Here is a 23,479-nt window from a genome sequence, read left to right on the forward strand (position 1 = left end):
GTTAATGTCCTATTTTACATCTAGTAACAATTTTGATCTAAAATTACATATCAGTTGAGAGAAAACACTGCCCAATTGAAGGTTCAGTGTGTATTTTAAACTAAAGATTTTGTGAAAACCCTTTACAGAGGATTATTCAGACTTAAAATTAACTTTCTATTTGTACAACAGTGATCATATTTATGCAATTTATATTTAAACTATTACTCTTAAGCATTATTCTCCCTTATCCTGTATAGTGTATATTCATTCTAAGTTTCTGCTTCAGTGGTCTACTGTAAGTGATAGATTTTCCAGCAGTTTTAAACTGTTGGTGAATAAAATTTAAATAAAACGTTTTAGTTTCAGAGTTCACTGTTATTAGAGTTTTGAGTCTCCTTGCCCCTAATCTATTTCTTCTATTCAAGTATTACATGACCGGAACTATGGGTACTTTCATGCCCATGATATCACTTAATCCTTAGAGTATCCTGCTGATAGAGGTTCTTCTCTTCTTACATGGTTAACTCTAGCTTGTGCACACTCAAATACACAGAATTGGGTCTTTTGTGATATGTTCTCAGAGTACCCAGTTTTTTCCTCTTTATCATAATAAAATTAATGCCTTTGCCTCTTAATCCTTGAAAGTCTATGGTAGCAGAACTTTTTCTCTGATATTCATCATATCCTGTTGTCTGATAGAGGGTACCCAAATATTTGTTAAAATTAAGCAAACGTTCAGTGCAGTCAGTTAAGTGTTGGACTCTTGGTTTTGGCTCAGATTGTGATCTTAGGGTCCTGGGATTGAGCCCTGCATTGGGCTCTGTACTCAGCATGGAGTATGCTTAAACCTCTCTCCTCTTCTCTCCATAAATAAATCTTTAAAAAGATAAAAAAGTGGGATCCCTGGGTGGCTCAGTGGTTTAGCGCCTTTGGCCCAGGGTGTGATCTTGGGGTCCCGGGATCGAGTCCCACATTGGGCTCCCTGCATAGAGCCTGCTTCTCCCTCTGCCTGTGTCTCTGCCTCTCTCTCTCTCTCTCTCTCTCTCTCTGTGTGACTATCATAAATAAATAAAAATTAAAAAAAAAAGAAAAATAAAAACCTTTCTTTTTAAGCATGATTAACCTTGTAAGAATGTAAGAATAATCCTTCTAAGGTCTAAAAACTAAGAAGAAACAAAAAAACCAGAGTGGGAGAAGTGTGAACTGACGCAAGGACTTTTCTGGGACAGTTACCAATCTTGTTAATAACTAAGAGGCATGGTTTTATCATCTAATGATAGATGAAGTCTTAAACCCAAGCAGGTAAGTGGAATCGAGATGCAATAAAGTTGTTCCTTAAAGAGACCTATACCTTTTTTTTTTTTCCTCAAAGATTTTGTTTATTTATTCATGAGAGAGACAGAGAGAGACAGAGAGAGAGAGAGAGAGGCAGAGACACAGGCAGAGGGAGAAGAGAGAGAGAGAGAGAGAGAGGCAGAGACACAGGCAGAGGGAGAAGCAGGCTCCATACAGGGAACCCGGAGACCTATACCTTTAATGAAAATACAGGCTAAAGAGAAATTCTGTTTCTAAGACAAGAAAAGACAAGCTTCTTCAGGTCAGGTGAAAGAAAAGTTGACCCTGGAAGTTTATAAACAAGGACCTGTATTCACACAGATGATTATGGTTTTGAACTGATCGCATAGAGTTTGATTTTAAACTGATTGCATGGAATTGGAACTGATTGCATGGAGTTAATGACCAAGGCTAGTAATATTCCTAGGGCACTAGGCCTAAACAAACTCCAGGCCATCTACAGGAATATACCTGTAACTGAAGATATTCCAACAGACAAATCAAAGTTTAAGATAACCATTTTATTCAGTATTGTAAATCACATGAAGAAACAAACCACCACAGGTAAAACAAAGCAATAGGTACAATTAGAGCCCCAGTAACTCAGAGAAGAGTGGTATTGAATTGAGCCTTTAAAGTAAGTTATTTAAAAATATAAAATAGTTAAATATAAAAGAGTTAAAGGGCTAATAATGTCAAGTTAGTGTTGGAGAAGGGATAGTGTATGACTGATTTAATATAGATTCAAAAAGAGATTCAAGAAATGAAAGTGCATTGTAATTAAAAACTAAATAACAAGTGCTTCTTTCCTCAGTCACCCGGTTTTAGATATTTTGACTTCGTCCTTTCACGGTCTGTTCTCTCCAGAGCAGGAACATTTTTGGAGAATAACCCAGGATACAATAGCTCTGCTGCTATGGATCTGAGTCTCGGTTGACAGGGTATATGACTTATGGTTGATTGCAGCCTCTAGTTGAGATTGGGAGTAGAAGTGACTATGGGCTATGAAAGGGGGCTTTTATGGAACTTTGAGAAGAGTCAAGCTTGTGATAATTTGGAGATGGAACAGGATTCTGGGAGAGAGGAGATTCCAAGTAAGGTACTGGGAAATCTTAAATGTTCATGAAACAGGGAATTGGAGGGAGGCTGGAAAGGGGTTCTTTGCAAATTGAGCTGCCAGTTTTCATGTCTCATTCAAAACCTATGTGTTGGAGTCCCACGTCAGGCTTGCGTGGAGCCTGCTTCTCCCTCTGCTTATGTCTCTGTCTCTGTGTCTCTCTCTCACTGTCTCTCAAGAATAAATCAATAAAAAAATCTCAAAAAAAAAATCCTAAAAGAAAAATAAGCTGGCCTAGAATTCTGCATCCATCTAAAAACTATCATTCAAGACTGATTAGAAGTAAACATTTCAAACAACCTAGGATTATACCACTAATGGAACATTTACTGAAAGAATTTAGAAAAATATATTTTACAAAAGAAGAAAAATTAGCCCAGATAAGAGAATAAGGAGCAAAATGGAAAGGTGAATAAAAAGATACATGGGTATATTTAAGTAAGCATAAACTGTTAAATAACAATTATAATATTATCTTAAGAAGTGATAGGATGAGAGAGAATTAAAGTAATAGAGAAAATAATGTATAAGATGGGGAGGGGTGATGAGAATAGTGTTTTTTTTTTTTTAATGGGTGTAAATTTACAATAAAAACTTAAAATATATACTGCTTGGGGAAAAAGTTGTTGAACAGATTATCTATACAGTCTCTATACCATTACAAATTATATGCATTTAATTAAAATTCTTGATAATATTCTGATAGTTTTAGTTGGTCTATGCTATAATTCCTATATTACAAAAATAATGTCTACATTATAAATATATATAAAATTATACATTAAAAATAAAAATCTTATTGGAAAAAATAACCAAGATAATTTGGAGAATAAAGTTGAAGAAGGTGTTACAGGAAGTGGTTCTACCAAGAATGAGTTATTTTAAAACTATAATGATTAAGAAAATGTGGTATTAGTGCAGAATAGACAGACCATTGGAAGACAATATAGAATCCAGAAATAAAATCACACTTTCATGGAAAGGATGGATTTGTTCATCAGATGGTATTGGGTTATTGGTTGATATAGAAAAGCAACCAATCCTTCTTGAATGCAACTAAATAAATTCCTCAGTGAATAAATTCCCAAGTGTGGCAAACAAAACAGATTTATATCTTAAAAAGGAAAAGAAAAGGTAGGGTCTCGGTGTCTGGAAAAATTACTAAAGAGATAAAGCCCACCCTACCACAGAGTAAAAGATGAAGTACAGTGAAATAAAAACATCAAAATCAAAAGACATCATAAGTAAGGTGGAGATGCAAACCACAAGTTGAGAAAACATGTTTCTAACATAAAACTAATAAAAGATTTGTATCCAGAATATACTGAGAACTTCTACAAAGGAGAAAAGTAACAAATGATATGGTTGGGCATCTCACAGAAGAAGAATCTCAAGTCTGCAAAGAAAACAAAAGTTTTTTCTTACTATTGCCTCTAAAAATATAAATTAAACAACAGGATAGGAGTTTATACCCATCAAATGGATAAAAATTAATATCTGATTATACCAATTGCTGGTGACCCTGTACAGCAATGGCAACCTTCATACAATGCTATTAAGAGAGTGTACATTGGTACAGTCCCCTTGAAAAGCAGTTTGTTGATACCTGTGAAAATTGAAGGTGCCTGTTATTTTTTATGATTCAGTTATTCTAGACATGTATCCTAAATAGATGTTAGTATTTTTTGTGCCTGTTTTGAAGGCTAGAACTAGTGTTTTTAAGTCTATATAAAATACATAGGATTATAATGAAAACTAATTAAAATAGTTCTAAAAATTTTCAGATTTGTGATATAGTATGCATTGTTAGTACATACTAATCAGATCAATTGAAAGATGTAATAACTCTGAATTTCAAAGTAATGATTAATGTAAACGATACTTTGAGATAATCTATAACCACTTCTATGTAGTGTCAAAATATCTAGGGTTGTTGGTGACAAAAATCACAAGGATTACTGAATGCTCTCAGGTATATATATTCATAAGTGATGTATGGGCTCATTTCTAGACTTCTAATGCTATTCCTTGGTATATATATCTATTCTTATGCCAATACCACACTGTTTTGATTATGATAGCTTTGTAATAATTTAAGAACCCGTGTACTAGAGATACATTTAAATGTGTATCCAAAGAGATTAAATATTGTAACACCACTGCAATAATGTAGTAGCAAAAAATGGGGATCAGCCTAAAGATTAGTTAATAGATGATTTAAATGTGATATATTTAGGTATCAGCTAATAACTAACAGTGATAATGAACAAAGCCAAATTACAGTAATATGGTAGATATCTTGTAGTGTCTCCTTGTATATCATCACAGGTGACTTCAAACAATATTGAGTGAAAAAAGCAAGTTTTCAAAGAAAACATACTCTAACATTTTATGAAATTTTAACATTTTAACACAAAGTGTAAAAATCTATATGGGAGTGATGTCCAAATTTAGTCTAGTAGTTATTCAAGGATAAGTAGTGATGGAAAGGATAATCTAGCTACATAGGGGGCTTTTAATTATATCTATGTTTTCTTTAACAGTATAATGGGCACATTATTGTATGCCTGGAATATGTTGTTAAAAATACGTATTGCATGATTTGACAGAATATTAATATGACAGAGATAGTTTCAATTTTAATATATAGAATAGTTTGTGTATATTGGATCTTGTCAAGGAAAGATCAGCAAATTAAGTGCTTTTCCCTAGTTCATCTCAGAAGTGAATTAACCTATGAAGTGTCAGGTGCTTTAAACATGTGAAAGCATATCTAGTAGATTATTTAATATAGTAAGAAAGAAAATTCTAATCAAAGATGGAACTAGAACTTATATTTAGATCCTTTTGCCTCCAAAATCATATGCCTGTTCCATGTTGTTAAATTGCATATCTAGAAATAAATGACATATTTTAGAAGTGGTAAGTTAACTGTACCCACAAAATGAGACTGTATCTGAGGCACATATTAACAGTAAAGACACTGAAATAATCTCAAGCATGACATTATAATCCAGTTTTCTTAAATATGCTTTAGCCTGTCCCACACTCATGAATGAAAGGCTGAAGAAATTATTAGTAACATTAATGTTACAGTGTTCCTGTTTCCCTTTAAACATGTACAGTTTAGTACACGTTTAGCATTTGAATTTATTTTTGTGGGTTTTTTTTCTATTTGAACTATTTTATTTTTATTTAAGTATAATTAGCATACAGTGCTATATTAGTTTCAGGTTTGCGTTATGATTCAGCAGTTCTATACATTTCTCCAGGCTCATCAAGATAAGTTACTCTTAACATTTAAATTTGACTGTGTAACTTGGTGTTCTGTTCTTTTAAACCACCTTCTGTTTGGGTTCTTGATTTTAGGATCGCAAATTAACAAAGTCTGAGAGGCAGAGATTTAAAGAAGAGGCTGAAATGTTAAAGGGCCTTCAGCATCCCAATATTGTTCGATTCTATGATTCCTGGGAGTCCACAGTAAAAGGAAAGAAGTGCATTGTTTTGGTGACGGAACTTATGACATCTGGAACACTTAAAACGTAAGTCTATCTATATTATAAAAGTTGACCAAGAAGTATGAAAGAACTTGAGTCGTCTTACATCATTTTTTATCAGTTTTGGTTTTGTTACCCAGTATACCAAGGAGGGAACAGCCCCTTCAATTCTTGATAGCACATTTTCCTGCCCACAAAGTCCTCTGGTGTATAAAGTGATTTGATAATTATTTAGTGGTAATATTAAAATAAAAAGTTATTACAGAGTAAACCTGGTTATTTTAAATCCTGTTGATTCGCAGTTCTGAAATTGAATGGCTAAAGGATCACGAAATCATGACAAGGTAGCCCTCTAGTGGTTAAAACGTGGTTGAAGCTTAGTGAGAAGGTTTCCCCATTTATTTTATCACCTTGTATTGGACAGTATTTGCTGCAACTATTATATCAAATTCAAATTGTACTGTGACAATTTTTACTAGATAAATCCATTTGCCATAGTATCAGAAATTAAAGCCGAAATAGTTAGACTTATCATTTCTTTCAGGAAAACAGGTCAAATGTAGAAATTTCTTGTTCCTATTAAAACAATTCCTGACAAGGTATTTCCTCTTCCCCTAAAAAGAGATTAGATAGGTAGATAGAGATTGATTTATAAAAGATTTTATTTATATATTCATGAGAGAGGCAGAGACATAGGCAGAGAGAGAGGCAGGCTCCCTGCAGGGAGCCAGTGGTGGGACTCAGATCCCAGGACTTCAGGACCACATCCTGAGCAGAAGGTAGACTCTTAATCACTGAACCACCCAGGCGCCCCCTAGAAGAGCTTTAAAGAGTGGGAGTTTGCCTTTGGAATCCCAGGTCTCTCAGGTATCTGTTTGTATTCAAAGAGGAAACTGGGGGAATCAGTTTCCCTCAAGTAACATGGGGGTTAGGGGAATTGACCCTCCATGTAGTTGAAAATCCGATTATAACTTTTGAATCCTGCAAACTGAATTACTGAGTAGTCTACTGTTGACTGGAAACCTTACTGATAACATACATACTCTATTAACACATATTTATATATTGTATGTATTATATACTGTATTCTTATAATGAAGTAAGCTAGAAAAAATAAAATGATGAGAAAATACATTTATAATATACTTTTAAAAATCTGCATATAAGTAGACCCACACAGTTCAAACCTGTGTTGTTCAAGGGTCAAATGTAGTATGAATTACATGTTTTTGTTTTTTTTTTTTTTTATTGTGGAGGAATTTGATTTTTAAAAATTGTCTCTTTAGTATGTATTCATTCCTTACTACTTTCTTTAGTGAATACTACAGAGCTGATTCATCCCAGATCTTTGAAACATAGTTTTATATCTCCTGGATATAATCACTTGCATGTGCTCTTGGATGCTCAAGATTAACACATTGAAAAACCAACATATTATTTCCCTCCTGCAAATTCTAGTTTCCCCACCCAGCTTCTCTATATTTATGGCAACACCTTTATCCTAGTCATGCAAGCTGCTTGTTATTCATCTGTCTGTTTCTTCTACTAGATTGTGCTCCCTAGCACTATGCCTGAAACTTAAGAAGTATTTAAATGAATTAAGGAAAATTGTGTGGTAGTAGTTATGTGAATATCTGTATGCCAGTTTGGATACGTTAGTGGACTGTCAGTAATCTGTCAGGCATGCCCTACAAGTTCCCTACAACAGTTTGTTTTAAAAAGTTTATTGAGAGACTTTGGGTAGTATAGTAGATATTGGTTAGAAAATTTGGTTCAGGAAATGGAAATAAAGCTAGATTTTTTTTTTTTTAAATTGAGATGAAATTCACAGAACACAAAATTAACTTTTTTTTTTTTTTTAAGATTTATTTATGTATCCATGAGAGACCCAGAAGACAGAGAGAGACAGAGACATAGGCAGAGGGACAAACAGGCTCCTCACAGGGAGCCCGATGCAGGACTCGATTCCGGATCCCAGAATCGTGACCTGAGCCAAAGGCAGGCACCCAACCGCTGAGCCACCCAGGCATCCCAAAATTAACATTTTTAAAGTGTATAATTCAGTGGCATTTTTGTACCTACACAGTGTTGTATAACCACTACATCTATCAAGTTCCTAAACATTTTCATCACCTCAAAGGAACACTGTACTCATTATTTATTACCCATTTTTCTTCCCACGTAAAATGTATTTACTCTTTAATTGCATGCCATCTAAGTTCTTGGCTTTTTACTAAGCTTAAAGTTCTCTTTCTCCATCTTTGTTTCTGTTTCTGAGCCTCAGAGCTAGAGGAGCTAGACGATATAGTAGAAAGAGCACTTAGAACAGAGTAAGAGTAGTGAGTTCTACTCCCAGCTCTGCTTCTGCCCAGCTCTGATTTGGGTCAAGTAGCTCCCCATGTCTAGGCCTCAGTTCTTCATGTGCAAAAATAAAGGATTGTACTGACTTTTAGGATTTATGGAGAGGAATTTTTTTACTGTGATAAAAAAAAACATACACTGGGGCACCTGGGTGGTTTAGTCAGTTAAGCATCTGCCTTTGGCTCAGGTCATGATCTCAGGGTCCTGGGATCGAGCCCCACGTCGGTCTCCCTCCTCAGCAGGGAGTCTGCTTCTGCCTCTCCCTCTGCCCCCTCCCCACCCTTGCTCGTGTTCTCTCTCATTATCGCTCTTGCAAATAAATAAAATCTTAAAAAATATATATAGCATAAAATTTACCATCTTAATCATTTTTAAATGTGCAGTTCAGTAATGTTAAGTACATTCACATTTCTGTGCAACCATTCTCCAGCACTCTTCAGTTCTACAAAACTGAAACCTATTACACAACTCCCCATTTTCCCCTTATCCCAGGCTTTGGCAAATACTAACTGCTTTTTCTCTCTAGTTTTATCTGATCAAGGTATTTCATGTAAATGGAATCCTAAAATAATGAGGCCTTTTGTATTTGGCTTTCACTTAGCATAATTTTTCAAGGTTCATGATGTTGCACATACCAGTACTTTATTCCTTTTTGTGACTACATAATATTTTGTTTGTAGATATATCACAATTTGTTTATCCATTTATTTCTTGATAGACATTCGATCTATTTCCACCTTTTAGCTATCGTATAGTCCTGCTTTATAACTTGTGTATATAACTTGTGTATAAGTTTTGAGTATATATTTTCATTTCTTTTGGACGTATGCCTACAAGTAGAATAGCTAAGTCATGGTAATTCTGTTTAACTTTTTGAGGAACCACCAAGCATTTTCCACAGTGGCTGAACCATTTTACATTCCCACCAACAGTGTGTAAGAGTTTCCGTTTCTCCAAATTCTTGCCAACACTTGTTTTTATTTTTATTTCATTTTATTTTTATTTGCATTTTCCTAGTGACTAATGATGTTGAGCATCTTGTCATGTGCATGTTGACCATTTATCTATCTTTGAAGAAATGTCTGTTCCATCATGTTTTTGTACAAATGTCTGTTCAGGTCTTTTGCACATTTTAAATTTTTTAAATTCATTTTTGAGTTATAAGAAAGAGTTCTTTATATATTCTGTAAGCCTTTCTCAGATACATGATTTGCAAATACTGTCTCACATTCTATAGGTTGTCTTTTAACTTCCTTGATAATGTCCTGTGATGTGTAAAATTTTTAATGTTGATGAAGTTCAGTTTACTTGTTTTTTCTTGTTGCTTGTACTTTTTTTGGTATTATATCTAAGAATTTTTTTTGCCAAAACCCAAGGTCATGCAGATTTGTCCCCAAATTTTCTTCTAAAACTTCTACAGGTTTGTCTCTTATATTTAGGTTGTTGTTTCATTTTGAGTTAACTTTTGTATAGCTGTGAGCTGTGGGTCCCAACTTCATTCAGTTGTATGGGGATAGCCAGTTACTCAGCACCATTTGTTGAAGAGACTGTTCTTTCTGTATTGAATGGTCTTAGTATTCCTGTCAAAAATCATTTAAGCATAGATGTATGGGTTTATTTCTGGACTCTTGGTACTATGCTTTTGGTCTGCATATCTGTCCCTAGCAGATATGTACCACACTGTTTTGATTTTGTAGCTTTTTGTAATATGTTTTCAAATCGGGTGTGAGTTCTCCAATATTGTCCTTCTTTTTCAATATTGTTTTGGTTATTTGAGACCCTTGTAATTCCATAAGAATTTGAGAATCAGTTTTCCATTTCTACAGAAGGCTGATTGAATTTTGATTATATCTGTAGATAGAATAAAATATATTTATACATTGAATCTGTAAGTCACTTTAGGTAGTATTGCCATCTAACTAACTATATTAAGTTTTCTGATCCATGAACACAAGATGTTTTTATATTTTATTAAATTTTCAACAGTGTTTTCTAGTTTCCAGCATATAAGTCTTTCACTTCCTTGGCTAAATTTATTACAGTGTATTTTATTCTTTTTGATGCTTTCACAAAGTGGGATTGTTTTCTTAATTTCCTTTTCAGTTTGTTAATTGTTGGGGTATAGAATACAACTGATTTGTGTTTGTTGATCTTGCGCTCTTGAAACTGATGAATTCTTTTATTAACTCTAATTGCGAGAGTGTGTGTGTGTTCTTTGGTATTTTCTATATATATGATCTTGACATCTACAAATAAAGTCTTACTTGCTTTCCAATTTGGATACTTTTATTTCTTTTTCTTAATTGTTCTGGCTAGAATTTCTAGTACAATGTTGAATAACAGTGGTTATTGTTGTCTTATTCCTAATACTAGTGAGAAAGCTTTTAGTGTTTCATTATTGAGTATGATGTAAGGTTTGGGTTTTTCATAATTGTTCTTTATCATATATTCTCTGTTATTTCTAGTTTGAGTATTTTTATCATGGAAAGGTATTGGAATTTGTCTAATGCTTTTTTCTACATCAATTGAGATGATTGTGGGTTTTTTTTAAACTTTGTTCTATTAATATGTATTATGTTGACTGATTTTCTAATGTTGAGGGATACTTCCATTTCATAGATAAATTGCACTTGGTGTATAATCTTTTTACTGTGCTGTTGGATTCAGTTAGCTAATGTTTTCTTGATGACTTTTTTTTTTTTTTTTTGACAAATTTGACACATTCAGCGTCATGATCAGACTATTACATTTAGCAATCAACAGCATGGGTGCAAAAAAAAAAATCTACATTAAAACCCTTTGTTGTAATGCTTTACACTTTCCACAGAACAGAAACTAAAATAACCTGTTATACAATTAGTCACAAATACAGTCCTCAAGTTTTTTGCTCATACACATGAGTATTATCTAAAACATGTCTTCTTTGTAGCAGCTAGGCCCTGCCACCACTGTGCTTGGCTGAGTTCACAAATTTGTTGTAACCTGTAGCTTCCCTGTCACTTCTCTGGCTTTCCTCTCCTGCTAAGCTTTGTTTCCTGGCAGTAATTAAAACGTTCTGTCACTGCCATAGCTGCTGCTGCTTCTGGAACCGCCATAGCCACCTTGATTTCGTGGTTTGGCAAAGTATTGGCCTCCACCACCATAGGGGCCAGAGCTTCTGCCTCCAAAATTTCCTCCTTTCATGGGTCCAAAATTGAGGATTGGTTGTTGTAATTGCCAAAATCATTATAGCTTCCACCACCTCCAAAGTTGCTTCCATCATTACCAAATCCGTTATAGCCATCCCCACTTCCACCATATCCCACCACCACCTCGACTGCCACCAAAGCTACCTCAACCACTGAAGTTCCCTCCACGACCAAAGTTGTCATTCCTACCAAAACCACCTCCACGACCACCACCAAAGTTTCCAGAACCACTTCGGCCTCTTTGGCTGGATGAAGCACTAGCCATCTCTTGCTTCTATAGGACTTTCCTTACTTCACAGTTGTGGCCATTCACAGTATGTTTTTTTTTTTTTTTTTAAGATTTTATTTTATTCATGAGAGGCACGGGGGGGGGGGGGGGGAGCAGAGACACAGGCAAAGGAAGAAGCAGGCTCCATGCAGGGAGCCCAACGTGGGACTGATCCCGGGTCTCCAGGATCATACCCAGGCCTGAAGGTGGCACTAAACCACTGAGCCACTGGGGCTGCCCACCACAGTATGGTATTTTTGAATAACAATCTTGTCTACAGAGTCATGGTCATCAAACATCACAAAAGCAAAACCTCTCTTTGCCAGTGCCTCAGTCAGTTATGATCTCAATCACTTCAATTTTCCCATACTGTTCAAAATAACCTCTTAGATGATGTTCTTCAGTGTCTTCTTTAGTGCCACCAACAAAAATCTTTTTCACAGTTCAGTGGGCACCAGGTCTTTGAGAGTCTTCTCTTGAGATAGCCCTCTTCGGTTCCATAACTCTTCCATCCACCGTGTGTGGCCTTGCATTCATGGCTGCATCCACCTCCTCCATGGTGGCATACGTGACAAACCCAAAGCCTCTGGAGCGCTTGGTGATTGGATCTCTCATTACCACACAGTTCGGAAGTGTTCCCCATTGCTCAGAATGGCTCTTCAGACTCTCATCAGTTGTTTCAAAGCTCAAACCTCCGATGAAGAGCTTCCGCAGCTGCTCAGGCTCTTTGGGAGACTCTGACTTAGACCTGACGATGGTGGGAGGGGAGACTAATGATGCTTACTCAGCGGCGTCCAGGGGCAGAAAGGCTTCTTGATGACTTTTACATCTATATTCATAAAAAATATTGTATGGAATTTTCTTGTGGTGTCTTTGCTGTAAGGGCAAATGAATGACTTGTGAAGTGTTTCCTCCTTTTCTACTTTTTGGAAGAGTGTTTTTCCTGTAAATGTTTGGTAGAACTCATCAGTGAAACCATGTCGTCCTGGATTTTTCTTTATTGGGAAGTTTCTTAAGGGGATATTTCCATGTATTCTTAAGAATATGTATTCATCTGTTGTTGGGTGTCATGTTCCATATATTTCTCTTATGTTTAGGTGATTTATAGTGTTCAAATCCTCTCCTGCCTTAATGGTCTTCTGTCTAGATGGTCTATCCATTTTTGAAAGTGGGCTATTAAATCTCCAGCTATTACTATGGAACTGTGTACTCCATTCTGTCAATATTTGCTTCATGTATTTAGGATCTCTGTTTGATGTGTATTATGTTTATAATTGTTATGATCTTAATAAATTGACCCCTTTATCAATATATAATGTTCTTTATCTCTTTTATCAGTTTTTGATATAGTCTGTTTTGTCTGATGTTAATATAGCCACCTCGTTCTTTCTCTTTTGGTTACTATTTGCATGGAGTATCTTTTTCTGTCCTTTGATTTTCAACCTGTGTGGATCTTTGAATCTGAAGTAAGCATTTAGTTGGATCACATATATCTCCATTCTGCCATCTCTCCTGTCTTTTGATTAGAAAATTTAATTCATTTATAGTTGAAGTAATTGGTGATAAGGAATCTTTTGGGTGTGTGTGTGTGTGTGTGTGTGTGTGTGTGTATTTTAACACCTTTTTTTGTTCCTGTCTTCATTACTGCTTTTTTTTTTAATTGTGTGGGTTTTTTTTTTTTTTTTTGAGTGTACCATTTTAATGCCCTTCTCATTTCTCGTGTGTGTGTGTGTGTGTGTGTGTGTGTGTGTGTGTGTGTGTGTATTTAAGATTTTATTTATTTATTCATGAAAGACAGAGAGGCAGAGACATAGGCAGAGGGGGAAGCAGGCTCCTGGAGGGGAGCCTGATTTAGGACTTGATCCTGGGACTCTGGGACCATTCCCTGAACTGAAGACAGATGCCCAACCGCTGAGCCACCCAGACATTCAACTCCCTTGTATATATTTTTAAAATATTTTCTTAGTGGTTACCTTAAGAATTACAATTAAAACCATACATTTTTAACAGTCTGGTTTGAAATGTTTACCAACTTAGCTTCAGTAGCTTCAAAATCCTTGCTCCTATACAGCTTTGTACCTCTTTTGTTTTTGTAGATTTTGCAAATATGCAATTTGCATCTTTATACATTGTGTTCCCATTAATACAGATTTATAATTATCGATTATGTGTTTGCCTTTTAAATCATGTAGGAAATGATCAGAGAAGTTATAAGCCAAAAAAAAACATTAATACCGATTTTTATATTTAGCTATGTAGTTACCTTTACCAGAGATTTTATTTCTTCCTGTGGCTTTCAAGTTACTGTCTGGTATCATTTCATTTCAGCCTCAAGGACTTACTAACAGCAAACTCCCTCAGCTTTTGTTCATCTGGGTATGTCTTCATTTTGCCTTCATTTTTGAAGGATATGTTTGCTAGATACAAAATTCTTGGTTCACAGGTTCCCCTGCCTCCCCCCCCCCCCCCCCCGCCCCAGCACTTTAAATATGTCATGCGTCTGTGGTTTCTGCTGAGAAGTTGGCTGATAATCTTACTGAGGATCTCTTGATCATGATAAGTTGCTTCTCTCGTTTTCAAGATCTTCTCTTGTTGGGATGCTGGGTGGCTCTCAGTTGGTTAAGTGTCTGCCTTTCAGCTCAGGTCATGATTTCCATATCCTGTAATTGAGCCCCATATCGGGCTTCCTGCTCAGCAGGGAGTCGGCTTCTCTTTCCCTCTCTCTCTGCCCCTGCCCTGCACTGCCCATTCTCTGTCTCAAATAAAATGAAATCTTAAAGATTCTCTCAGCTTTGGTTTTCAACAGTTTGAATGTAATATATCAGTATGAATCTCATACTTATATCCTTCTTGGAGTTAGTTGACTTTCTCAGATACATAGATTCATGTCTTTCATCAGATTTAGAAAGTTTGTCACCATTATTTTATCAAATACACTTTCTGCTCATTTCTTCTTATTTGAGGCTCCCATTATGCATATATTGATCAATTTGATGGTATCCCACAGGACTGTTAGGCTCTATTGAGTTTTCTTTATTTTTGTTTTACTTTCTGCTCTTCAGACTACTTAATTTCAGTTGTGTTTTCAGGTTTGCAGCTTTTTTCTGCTTGCATCATTTGATGTTAAAATCTCTTAGTGAATTTTTCATTCCAGTTATTTTTTCAGTGACAGAACTTCTGTTTTGGTCTTTATAATAATTTCTTTATTGATAATTCTCTGTTGAGCTAAAACTTCCTGCACTCTAGTTTTTGGCAGCCATTGTTCTTAGCTTTTAGTCTTCCAGTTTTGTGGGATGAGTACGTAATTAACCCTATTTAACCATGAATTGGTTGTCAGTTTATATTAAATAATTCAGCATTTAAGAGCTGATTAGGAGCTATAGTTTTGAGGGTAGGACTTCTCAGCTACTAGACTTTTCTTCAAAGTGATTGGACATGAGTCAGCCATAATGAAGGACTAAAAGATGCTGTATCACAGAGACCCTTTATTTAGTCAGTCATCTGTACTGATGGTACTTGGTTGTCACTTTTCTTGTTTGGTTATGGTGATTATTGACTAATATCCCTATCTTTAGCACCACTTCTCATTCTCACCATATTTAGGTTTTCAGGTTTGTAAATGTCCCATTTGTGTTTGTATGGACAAGTCAGATCTCTTCTTGTCCACATTCTCCTCTTTTAGACAATGCTACAGTAATCATGTATATACCTATGTCCTTATTTATATCAATAGAAATAGGTTTCCAAAAATGTAACTCAAAGTATATGTGAAATTTTAAATATTTTATTTTATTTATTTTATTTTTTTAAAAGATTTTATTTATTCATTAGAGACACGGAGAGAGGGACAAGCAGGCTCCCTCTGGGGAGCCCAGTGCCAGACTCTGGGTCCTGGGATCATGACCTGAGCCAAAGGCAGACTCTCAACCACTGAGCCACCTAGGTGCCACATATATTTTGCTTTTTAATTAAATGCATATATTAATTTAATTAAATGAATACATAACAGATTAGCAACTGTGTAGCCAGTCAGGCGGTAGCAGTAGTTCAAGCCTAAGAATTCCTTTGCCATCTCTGTCTTGTCGTAGTTGCATAACTTTGGGCTCACTGTCTTCATCAATAAAAAGAAAACTGAGTACTCAGTATCAGAAAGTAGAAGTGACTTTTTTTTAAATATTTTATTTATTTATTTATTCATGAGAGACACACAGAGTGAGAGAGGCAGAGACAGGCAGAGGGAGAAGCAGGCTCCTTGCAGGGAGCCTGACAGTGGGACTCAATCCCGGGTCTCAGGATCAATCAGGCCCTGGGCCAAAGGCGGCACTAAACTGCTGAGCCACCTGAGCCACCCGGGCTGCCCTAGAAGTGACTTTGTTATTAGCATCACCTGAAATGTATGCTATATATCAAAAGTTTTTAAAATCTAATGTCTTTAAAATTGGACTTTTGAAAATTAAAACCTTATGTACAATGAAAGATATATTAATAGAGTAAAAAGGCAATTCACAGAAAGGGAGAAAATATTTGCAGGTCATATAACTCAAACGGGATTAACATTTGGAACAGATAGAGAACTTCCCAAATTCAACAACATTAAAAACAAACAATCCTATTCGAAAATGTGCAAAAGACCTGGATAGACATTTCTCCAAAAAAGATATACAAATGGCCAACAAATACATGAAAAAGATTATCATCATCATTAGTCGTTAGGGAAACACAAATCAAAATCATACTGAGATACCTCATACCTTTCAGAAAGGCTATTAGCAAAAAGATGAGGAAAGCAAATGTTTGCAAGCATGTGGAAAAAAAGGAACTCTTGTGTACTGTTAGTGGACATGTAAATTGGTGCAGCCATTGCAGAAAAACTATATGGGGGTTCCTCAAAACATTAAAAATAGAACTACCATATGATCCAACAATTTGACTTCTGGATGTTTACTTGAAGAAAATAAAAACACTAATTGAAAAGATATATGTACCCCCTGTTCATTACAGCTTTATTTACAGCCAAACCATAGAAGTACCCTAAGTGACCATCAGTGGATGAATGGATAAAGAACATGTGGTGTATATATACAATGTATTATTAATATTGTTCTTCCATAAAAAGAAGGAAAATTTGCCATTTGTAACAATGTGGATGGATTTTGAAGACATTGTGCTAAGTTAAATAAGTCAGAGCAAGACAAATACTTTATGATCTCATTTATATGTGACCTCTAAAAAAAACTAAAAATACCCAACTAAAACAAAACACAGAACTCATAAACACAGAGAACAGATTGGTGATTGACCAACATGGAGGGGACAGCGGTTGAGTGTGTGTAATGGATGACAGTGGTCAAAAGGTACAAACTTTTATTTATAAAATAATAAATCCTGGGATGTAATGTACAGCATAGTGACTATAGTTAACAAAACTATATTATGTATTTTAAAGTTGCTAAGAATAGATCTTAAAAATTCTCATCACAAGAGAAAAACCTGTAACTGTATGGTGATAGATGTTAACTAGACTTACTGTGATGATCATTTTGCAATGTATACAGATCATTTTGAATCATTGTACATCTGAGACAAATATGTTACATGTCAGTTATATCTCAATTACCACATGATCCAAGACTTCCACTTGTGGGTTCATACCCAAAGAATTGAAAGCTCGGTCTTGAAGAGATATTTGCATACTCCTATTTATAGCAGCATTATTTACAATAGCTAAAAGGTGGAAGCAGCCCAAATGTCCATCAAGGAAAGAATGAATAAGCAAAATATGGGGGGGTATTATGAATATACACGCACAGTAGAATATTTTTCAGCCTTAAATGGTAAGGAAATTCTAACACATGCTGTAATGTGAGTGAACCTTGAGGACATTATGCAAAGAGAAATAAGCCAGTAACAATAAGTCACATACAGATACTGTTTGATTTCACTTTCTTTGAGATACCAAGAGTAGTCAGTTCATAGAAACAGAAAGTAGAATGCTGGTTGCCAGAACCCAAGGAGGGAGGGGGCCTTGGGAGTTACTGTGTAATGGGTATGTCATTTCAGTTTTTCAAGATGAAAAGAGTTCTGGAGATAGTTGGTGGCAATGATTTCATAATTGTGTGAACTTTAAAATGGTAAATTTTATGTATATCTTATCTTAATACAAAATGGGAAAATCCACTGTGTTGAGTTTTCTCAAAAATAAAGGTAGAATAGTGTGTCCCTTTTTATGAAGCCAGCATAACACTAATACCAAAACCTAAAATATTATAAAAAAATAATTTTTTTAAAGATTTATTTATTTGACCGAGAGAGAGAGGGAGACTACAAGCAGGGGGAGTGGCAGGCAGAGGAAGAGGGAGAAGCAAGCTCCCCACTGAGCAGTCCAGTGTGGGGCTTGATCCCAGGACCCTGGGATGAGGACCTGAGCCAAAGGCAGATGCTTAACTGCCTAACCAACTGAGCCCCCCAGACACCCTAAAAAAGAAATTGTTAAAGAACAGTGTCCTTCGTGAATATTGATGCAGAAATCATTTACAGAATAATAATAGCAGATTGGATCCAGCAATCACAATACATCAGTACCAGAGAGGGTTTATCCCAGGATTACAAAGTTGGTTTAAAATTGAATGAATCAGTGTTATTCATCACATTAACAATAAACGAGAAAAGCCATATGATTATTTCAAAATATGTTGAAAAGTATTTGACAATTCAGTATCTGTTCATGGCTAAAAACTCTTAGCCAAACGAGGAATAGTAGGGAACTCCTTCCAACTGATAAACAACATCCACCAACCTATAGCTAATGTCAAACTTAACCACTGCTCCCTGAGATTAGGAACAAAGCAAAAATGCTTGTTTTAACCACTTACATTCATTATTGTTTCAGAGGGCCACTCGTTGCAATAAGGCATAAACGCAGGGAAAACTAGTAAAAGGCATAAAGATTGGAAAGGAAGAAATACCATTGTCCTTGTTTGCAGATTATGTAATTGTTCACATAGAAAAATTTCAATGATTCTAAACAAATTTAATGAAGTTATACAAGGTTAATATATAGTTATCTATCATATTTTATATACTTGATCATTTTATAAATGTGAAAGAGATACAAGCCAGACTCAACTTTTCCCCAAATTTTTATTATAGAATTTTTCAATTATACAGAGAAGTTATAAGAACCACACAATGAACATACACATAATCACTGCCTAGGTTCTGTAATTTATTAACTTTCGCTGCATTTACTTTACCAAATAGTCCATCTAATCATTCACCTATCTATCTTAATTTTATTCATTCCAAAATAAGTTGTAGACCTCAGTAATGCTTCATGTGTAATGCTGGTTTCATTAAAATTCTCATATTTATATGCTTTGTTTTTCCTTACAATAAAATTTAAATACAATGAAAAGTGTAATCATAGTGGTATCATTCTATGAGTTTTGACAAAGGCATTCACTCATGTAATCAAAATTCTGTTAAAGTATAGAACATTTTTATCTTAGTAAAAATACCCTTATGGCTCTTCCTAGGCAGCCCTTCCCTCACCCTCCAGAGGTAGTTCATTTTAATTCCTGTTTTAGCTTTTCAGTTAAAGCTTCCTTGTGTTGTTTTTTTGTTTGTTTGTTTTTTGTTTTTTAAGCAATTGCTTTGGAGCAATTGTTAAAATCTTTAACTTTTCATAATAAACTTTAGGTTGATCCTGTATAATTTCATGTAAAGGAACCTTGCACAGATAAAATTTCAGGTGTCCCTAATACTTGCTCTTTGTGCTATAATTTTTATGTATGTTATATTTGTGTATTCTGTAGGTCCTAATACAGTGTTCTATGTTGTTCTTTAATTAGGCTTGCATATTTTAAAGATACTAAGAGGCTAATATAATTTTTTATATCTTCATATTGCTGAATATTTTCAGATAAAATACTCACCTGAAGCCAATCCACAAACTTTATCTTTCCTGCAGTGGGTAGCATCAGAAATCTCTGTTCTGTTTTTTTAGCATTAGCTGGGCAACTTGGATTCTGTTCCACATATACATATTTCAAAGGTCAACCAGAGATTTGGGCAGAATGAATATGCAGGATTTGAGGGTCCCCTTCTTTACCCCTTCTGGAATTTCCTTTTGTTTCTAGATCTCTGCTTGTTCACTGGAACTCTCTGGTGATGGAAATATTTTATAATCTGTACTATCCAAAATGGTAGCTACTTAATACATGTGGCTTTTGAACACTTGAAATGTGGCTAGTGCAGCTAAAAAATGGAATTTTAAATTTTAATTTATATTTAAATATATTCATATTTGTCTAGTGAATACTATATTGAATAGACTATCATTAAAGAAAGTTCTTTTGGACAGCACTGTCGTAGCTTCTGTGGTCATCTTGACCTCTGTCTTCCTATTTCTCAGCTAATAATAAGGCTAGAGGCTTTTATTTAGAATTAAGCTGATTGGTGCAGTCAAGCTGGAGCCTTCCCTCAACTGTGTAATGATTTAGAAACTGGGAACCTCAAGCAGTACTCTTTTTTTTCCCTCCCTTCCAATTTATGCATAATTTTGGTTGCTCTCCAGAGACCTGAAGTAGTTGTTCTTATATTTTTTTACTATAGTTTATAATTATATTTGTGTCCAGTAAGAATTACTCCACTTAATCAGAAGTCAAACTCCACACTTTATTTTTTATTTTTGTTTATTTTTCTACCTCTTAACTTCTAAATTATTTTAGCACTGACCCAATTTTAAGGAATTCATTTTTTTGTGCTTTGTTATTAAAATTCATTTGCCAACCACCTATTATCCTTTCCCCTTTAACCTTGCTAAAAGTATCACTAACCTTTAAGGTTACTGAATCTTAATACTGTGAATTTGATATTCCCATCTCAGATATGCTAGAATTTAATGGAATTCTTCAAAGCAGTAAACACATATCATTGATAACCTGTTTGGTGTACTTTGCCTTTTCTAGGTACCTGAAAAGGTTTAAGGTGATGAAGATCAAAGTTCTAAGAAGCTGGTGCCGTCAGATCCTTAAAGGACTTCAGTTTCTTCATACTCGAACTCCACCTATTATTCACCGAGATCTTAAGTGTGACAATATCTTTATCACTGGCCCTACAGGCTCAGTCAAGATTGGAGACCTAGGTCTGGCAACCCTGAAGCGGGCTTCTTTTGCCAAGAGTGTGATAGGTATGTTTCAGGTGTACCTTGCATCCTAACTGGTTTTCTGATACTCTTTACTTAGAAACCTGACCCTGTCAGAGCCTTTATTATGTGAAATAAGCCTTCAGAAATTCATAGCTTGAACTCAGGAAGTGATCAGTTTTACTTATGAGATGTGGAGTTCTCTATATGCTTTTAGAATCATATGAAGAGAAGTAAGGTGAACTTTGTTGACAAAACCTTATGTAACTATCAATCTTATTGGATCATCCTGTTGATATTTAGTATTATATACTTATTTGTATAATAGATATACAGTTACTTTCTTATAAAAGAAATTGAATTTATATGTAGTTTAGTTTATAAAAACGTGTTAAATATGTATTCAAAAAGTATTCAAAAGTAATTACCTGTTAAGACTTTATTTTAAAAAGTGAAAATATGAGTTTATTATGAAAGCTTGGTTTTAATTTTTCTTACTCCTACCCTTCAGAAGATATATCTCAAACAGGGCTTTTCAACCCTAGTATTATTTGGCATTTGGAGTTGAATAGTTCTTTGTTGTAAGGGCTTTCTTGTGCATTGTAAGATTATTTAGATGCCAAGAGCACATCCCCTTTCTAGTTCTCCCCCAGTTGTTAAAACCAAAAAGATCTCTGAACATTGCTAGATGTTCCCGGATAACAAAATCAACCCCTTATTGAGAATTGCTGATCTAAAAAACAAGGCTAGCCTTTCAGACTTTCAGCTATGTGTTAGAAAGTTGCAGCTGGAAAAATAATTTAATGCTTATTATTTTGATAAACTTTCACTCTCTGAAGAGGCTATGACAATTTTAAAACGCGAAATCTTCACAAATACTCTGATCTCCCCACAAAGGTGGTTACAACAAGGAAACCATTAGTTTTTAAGTGCACTAGAATTTTAAATATCTTTTTTTTTTTTAAATTTTTATTTATTTATGATAGTCACAGAGAGAGAGAGAGAGGCAGAGACATAGGCAGAGGGAGAAGCAGGCTCCATGCACCGGGAGCCCGATGTGGGATTCGATCCCGGGTCTCCAGGATCGCACCCTGGGCCAAAGGCAGACGCCAAACCGCTGCGCCACCCAGGGATCCCTAGAATTTTATGTATTAATAGAAAACCATAGAACACCAGTAATTTGTACATTCTTATAGTGTCCTCCTTAGAATATTATGTAACTTGGATTCAGAATGCTAGTTTTCAATTTTCTTACAATAGATTAACAAGAAAAATTGGAGAAGAATTATTTAAAGTTCAGTTTCCTTTTTGCCTTCCTTACAGGAAAAGGAAACATTTCTTTGATCTCCTTTGGCTCCTTAAAAATCTCTAACCTAAGAAAGGTGGCTCTCCCCCCGCCCCCACTTTTTTGTTTAGATCATATTACATACTAGGATCTATTTATTTTTCCATTCTTGGAAATGTCCCACAATATGAGGTATCCAAACTTAATTTCTTTGGAAACATTGGAAAACCTAGTCTATAGGATCACACACTCATAATTCAGTCTGTATTTGAGTTCTCTGTGTGCATTTTTTGTCTGCAAGATCTGTAAAATGTCCTTCACTATATTTCTTGTATCTGCAGTAGGCTTATTTGTGTACTGCAGGTAGTATGGTAAGTATGTGAAGAAAGGGGCTCTGGGGAGTGGCCTTTATAGACAATTACACTTTATTACTATTTTAAAAACATATTGAATGTTGGATTTTCCACTGCAAGGCTTTCCTAAAAGTAAAACTGATCAGGTTAATGGCCAAAGACTAGCTATAAATATTAATCTTACAGCTACCATACAGTAGGGGGCAGACAAGTATTTTGATCTTTTTTAACCCATCCTGTCTTATTGGTAGATGCCTTTATATTTCTGGCTAATCCCTTACTTTTTCTTCCATTTGTTTTCATTATGAGTTATATCAGTTTCTCTCCTAACCAAGTCTCTATTTTGACATTGTATAACAGTAATCCATTTGAAATAGCAAATAAATAGACACTAGACCCTGTTCAGTTTCTTTCATGAAGGCCATGCAGCAGAAGATCTATAAGATATTTGGTGGAAGAGACTAAGATTTTTTTTCTCTTCCCTGCCACTCTTCTCTTCTCTCTTCTTTTCCCCCACTTTCACTTTCTTCTATTTTACTAGTCATCCCCTTGGCTTCTCCCCAAAGTGAGTAATATTTGTTACTCTGTTCACGTTGAGTCTGAATTGTTCTTTTAATTTAAGGTACCCCAGAGTTCATGGCCCCTGAGATGTATGAGGAAAAATATGATGAATCTGTTGACGTTTACGCTTTTGGAATGTGCATGCTTGAGATGGCCACATCTGAATACCCTTACTCAGAGTGCCAAAATGCTGCGCAGATCTACCGTCGAGTGACCAGTGTAAGTCTTCCCTTAACTGTGAGCTTAAGTCACACCAAAGAAGGAATGCCAAGCTGGATATCATCAAACCATGCAAAAGGAAACAATAGTAGAAAGCATACTCAGGTGTTGGGGGAAGAGGGAGTTGAAAGATTTTATTGCTCCTGATTTAGTGAGCACAAAAATAAA

The 23,479-nt window shown here is 35.2% G+C and overlaps 1 protein-coding gene across 27 annotated transcripts in view; it reads left to right on the forward strand.

Annotated features, from left to right (window-relative positions):
• WNK1 (WNK lysine deficient protein kinase 1) overlaps positions 1–23,479 on the forward strand; it is a 150,508-nt gene that overhangs the window by 56,873 nt on the left and 70,156 nt on the right. For all 27 annotated transcript variants that reach the window (XM_025461714.3, XM_025461695.3, XM_025461697.3 and 24 more), the window contains exons 2-4: positions 5,804–5,976; positions 20,718–20,938; positions 23,154–23,311. In XM_025461714.3, the coding sequence (XP_025317499.1) occupies positions 5,804–5,976; positions 20,718–20,938; positions 23,154–23,311 (552 nt within the window). The remainder of the gene's footprint in view (positions 1–5,803; positions 5,977–20,717; positions 20,939–23,153; positions 23,312–23,479) is intronic.

Source organism: Canis lupus, chromosome 27, assembly GCF_003254725.2.
Source record: "Canis lupus dingo isolate Sandy chromosome 27, ASM325472v2, whole genome shotgun sequence".
Taxonomy (NCBI): Eukaryota; Metazoa; Chordata; class Mammalia; order Carnivora; family Canidae; genus Canis; species Canis lupus.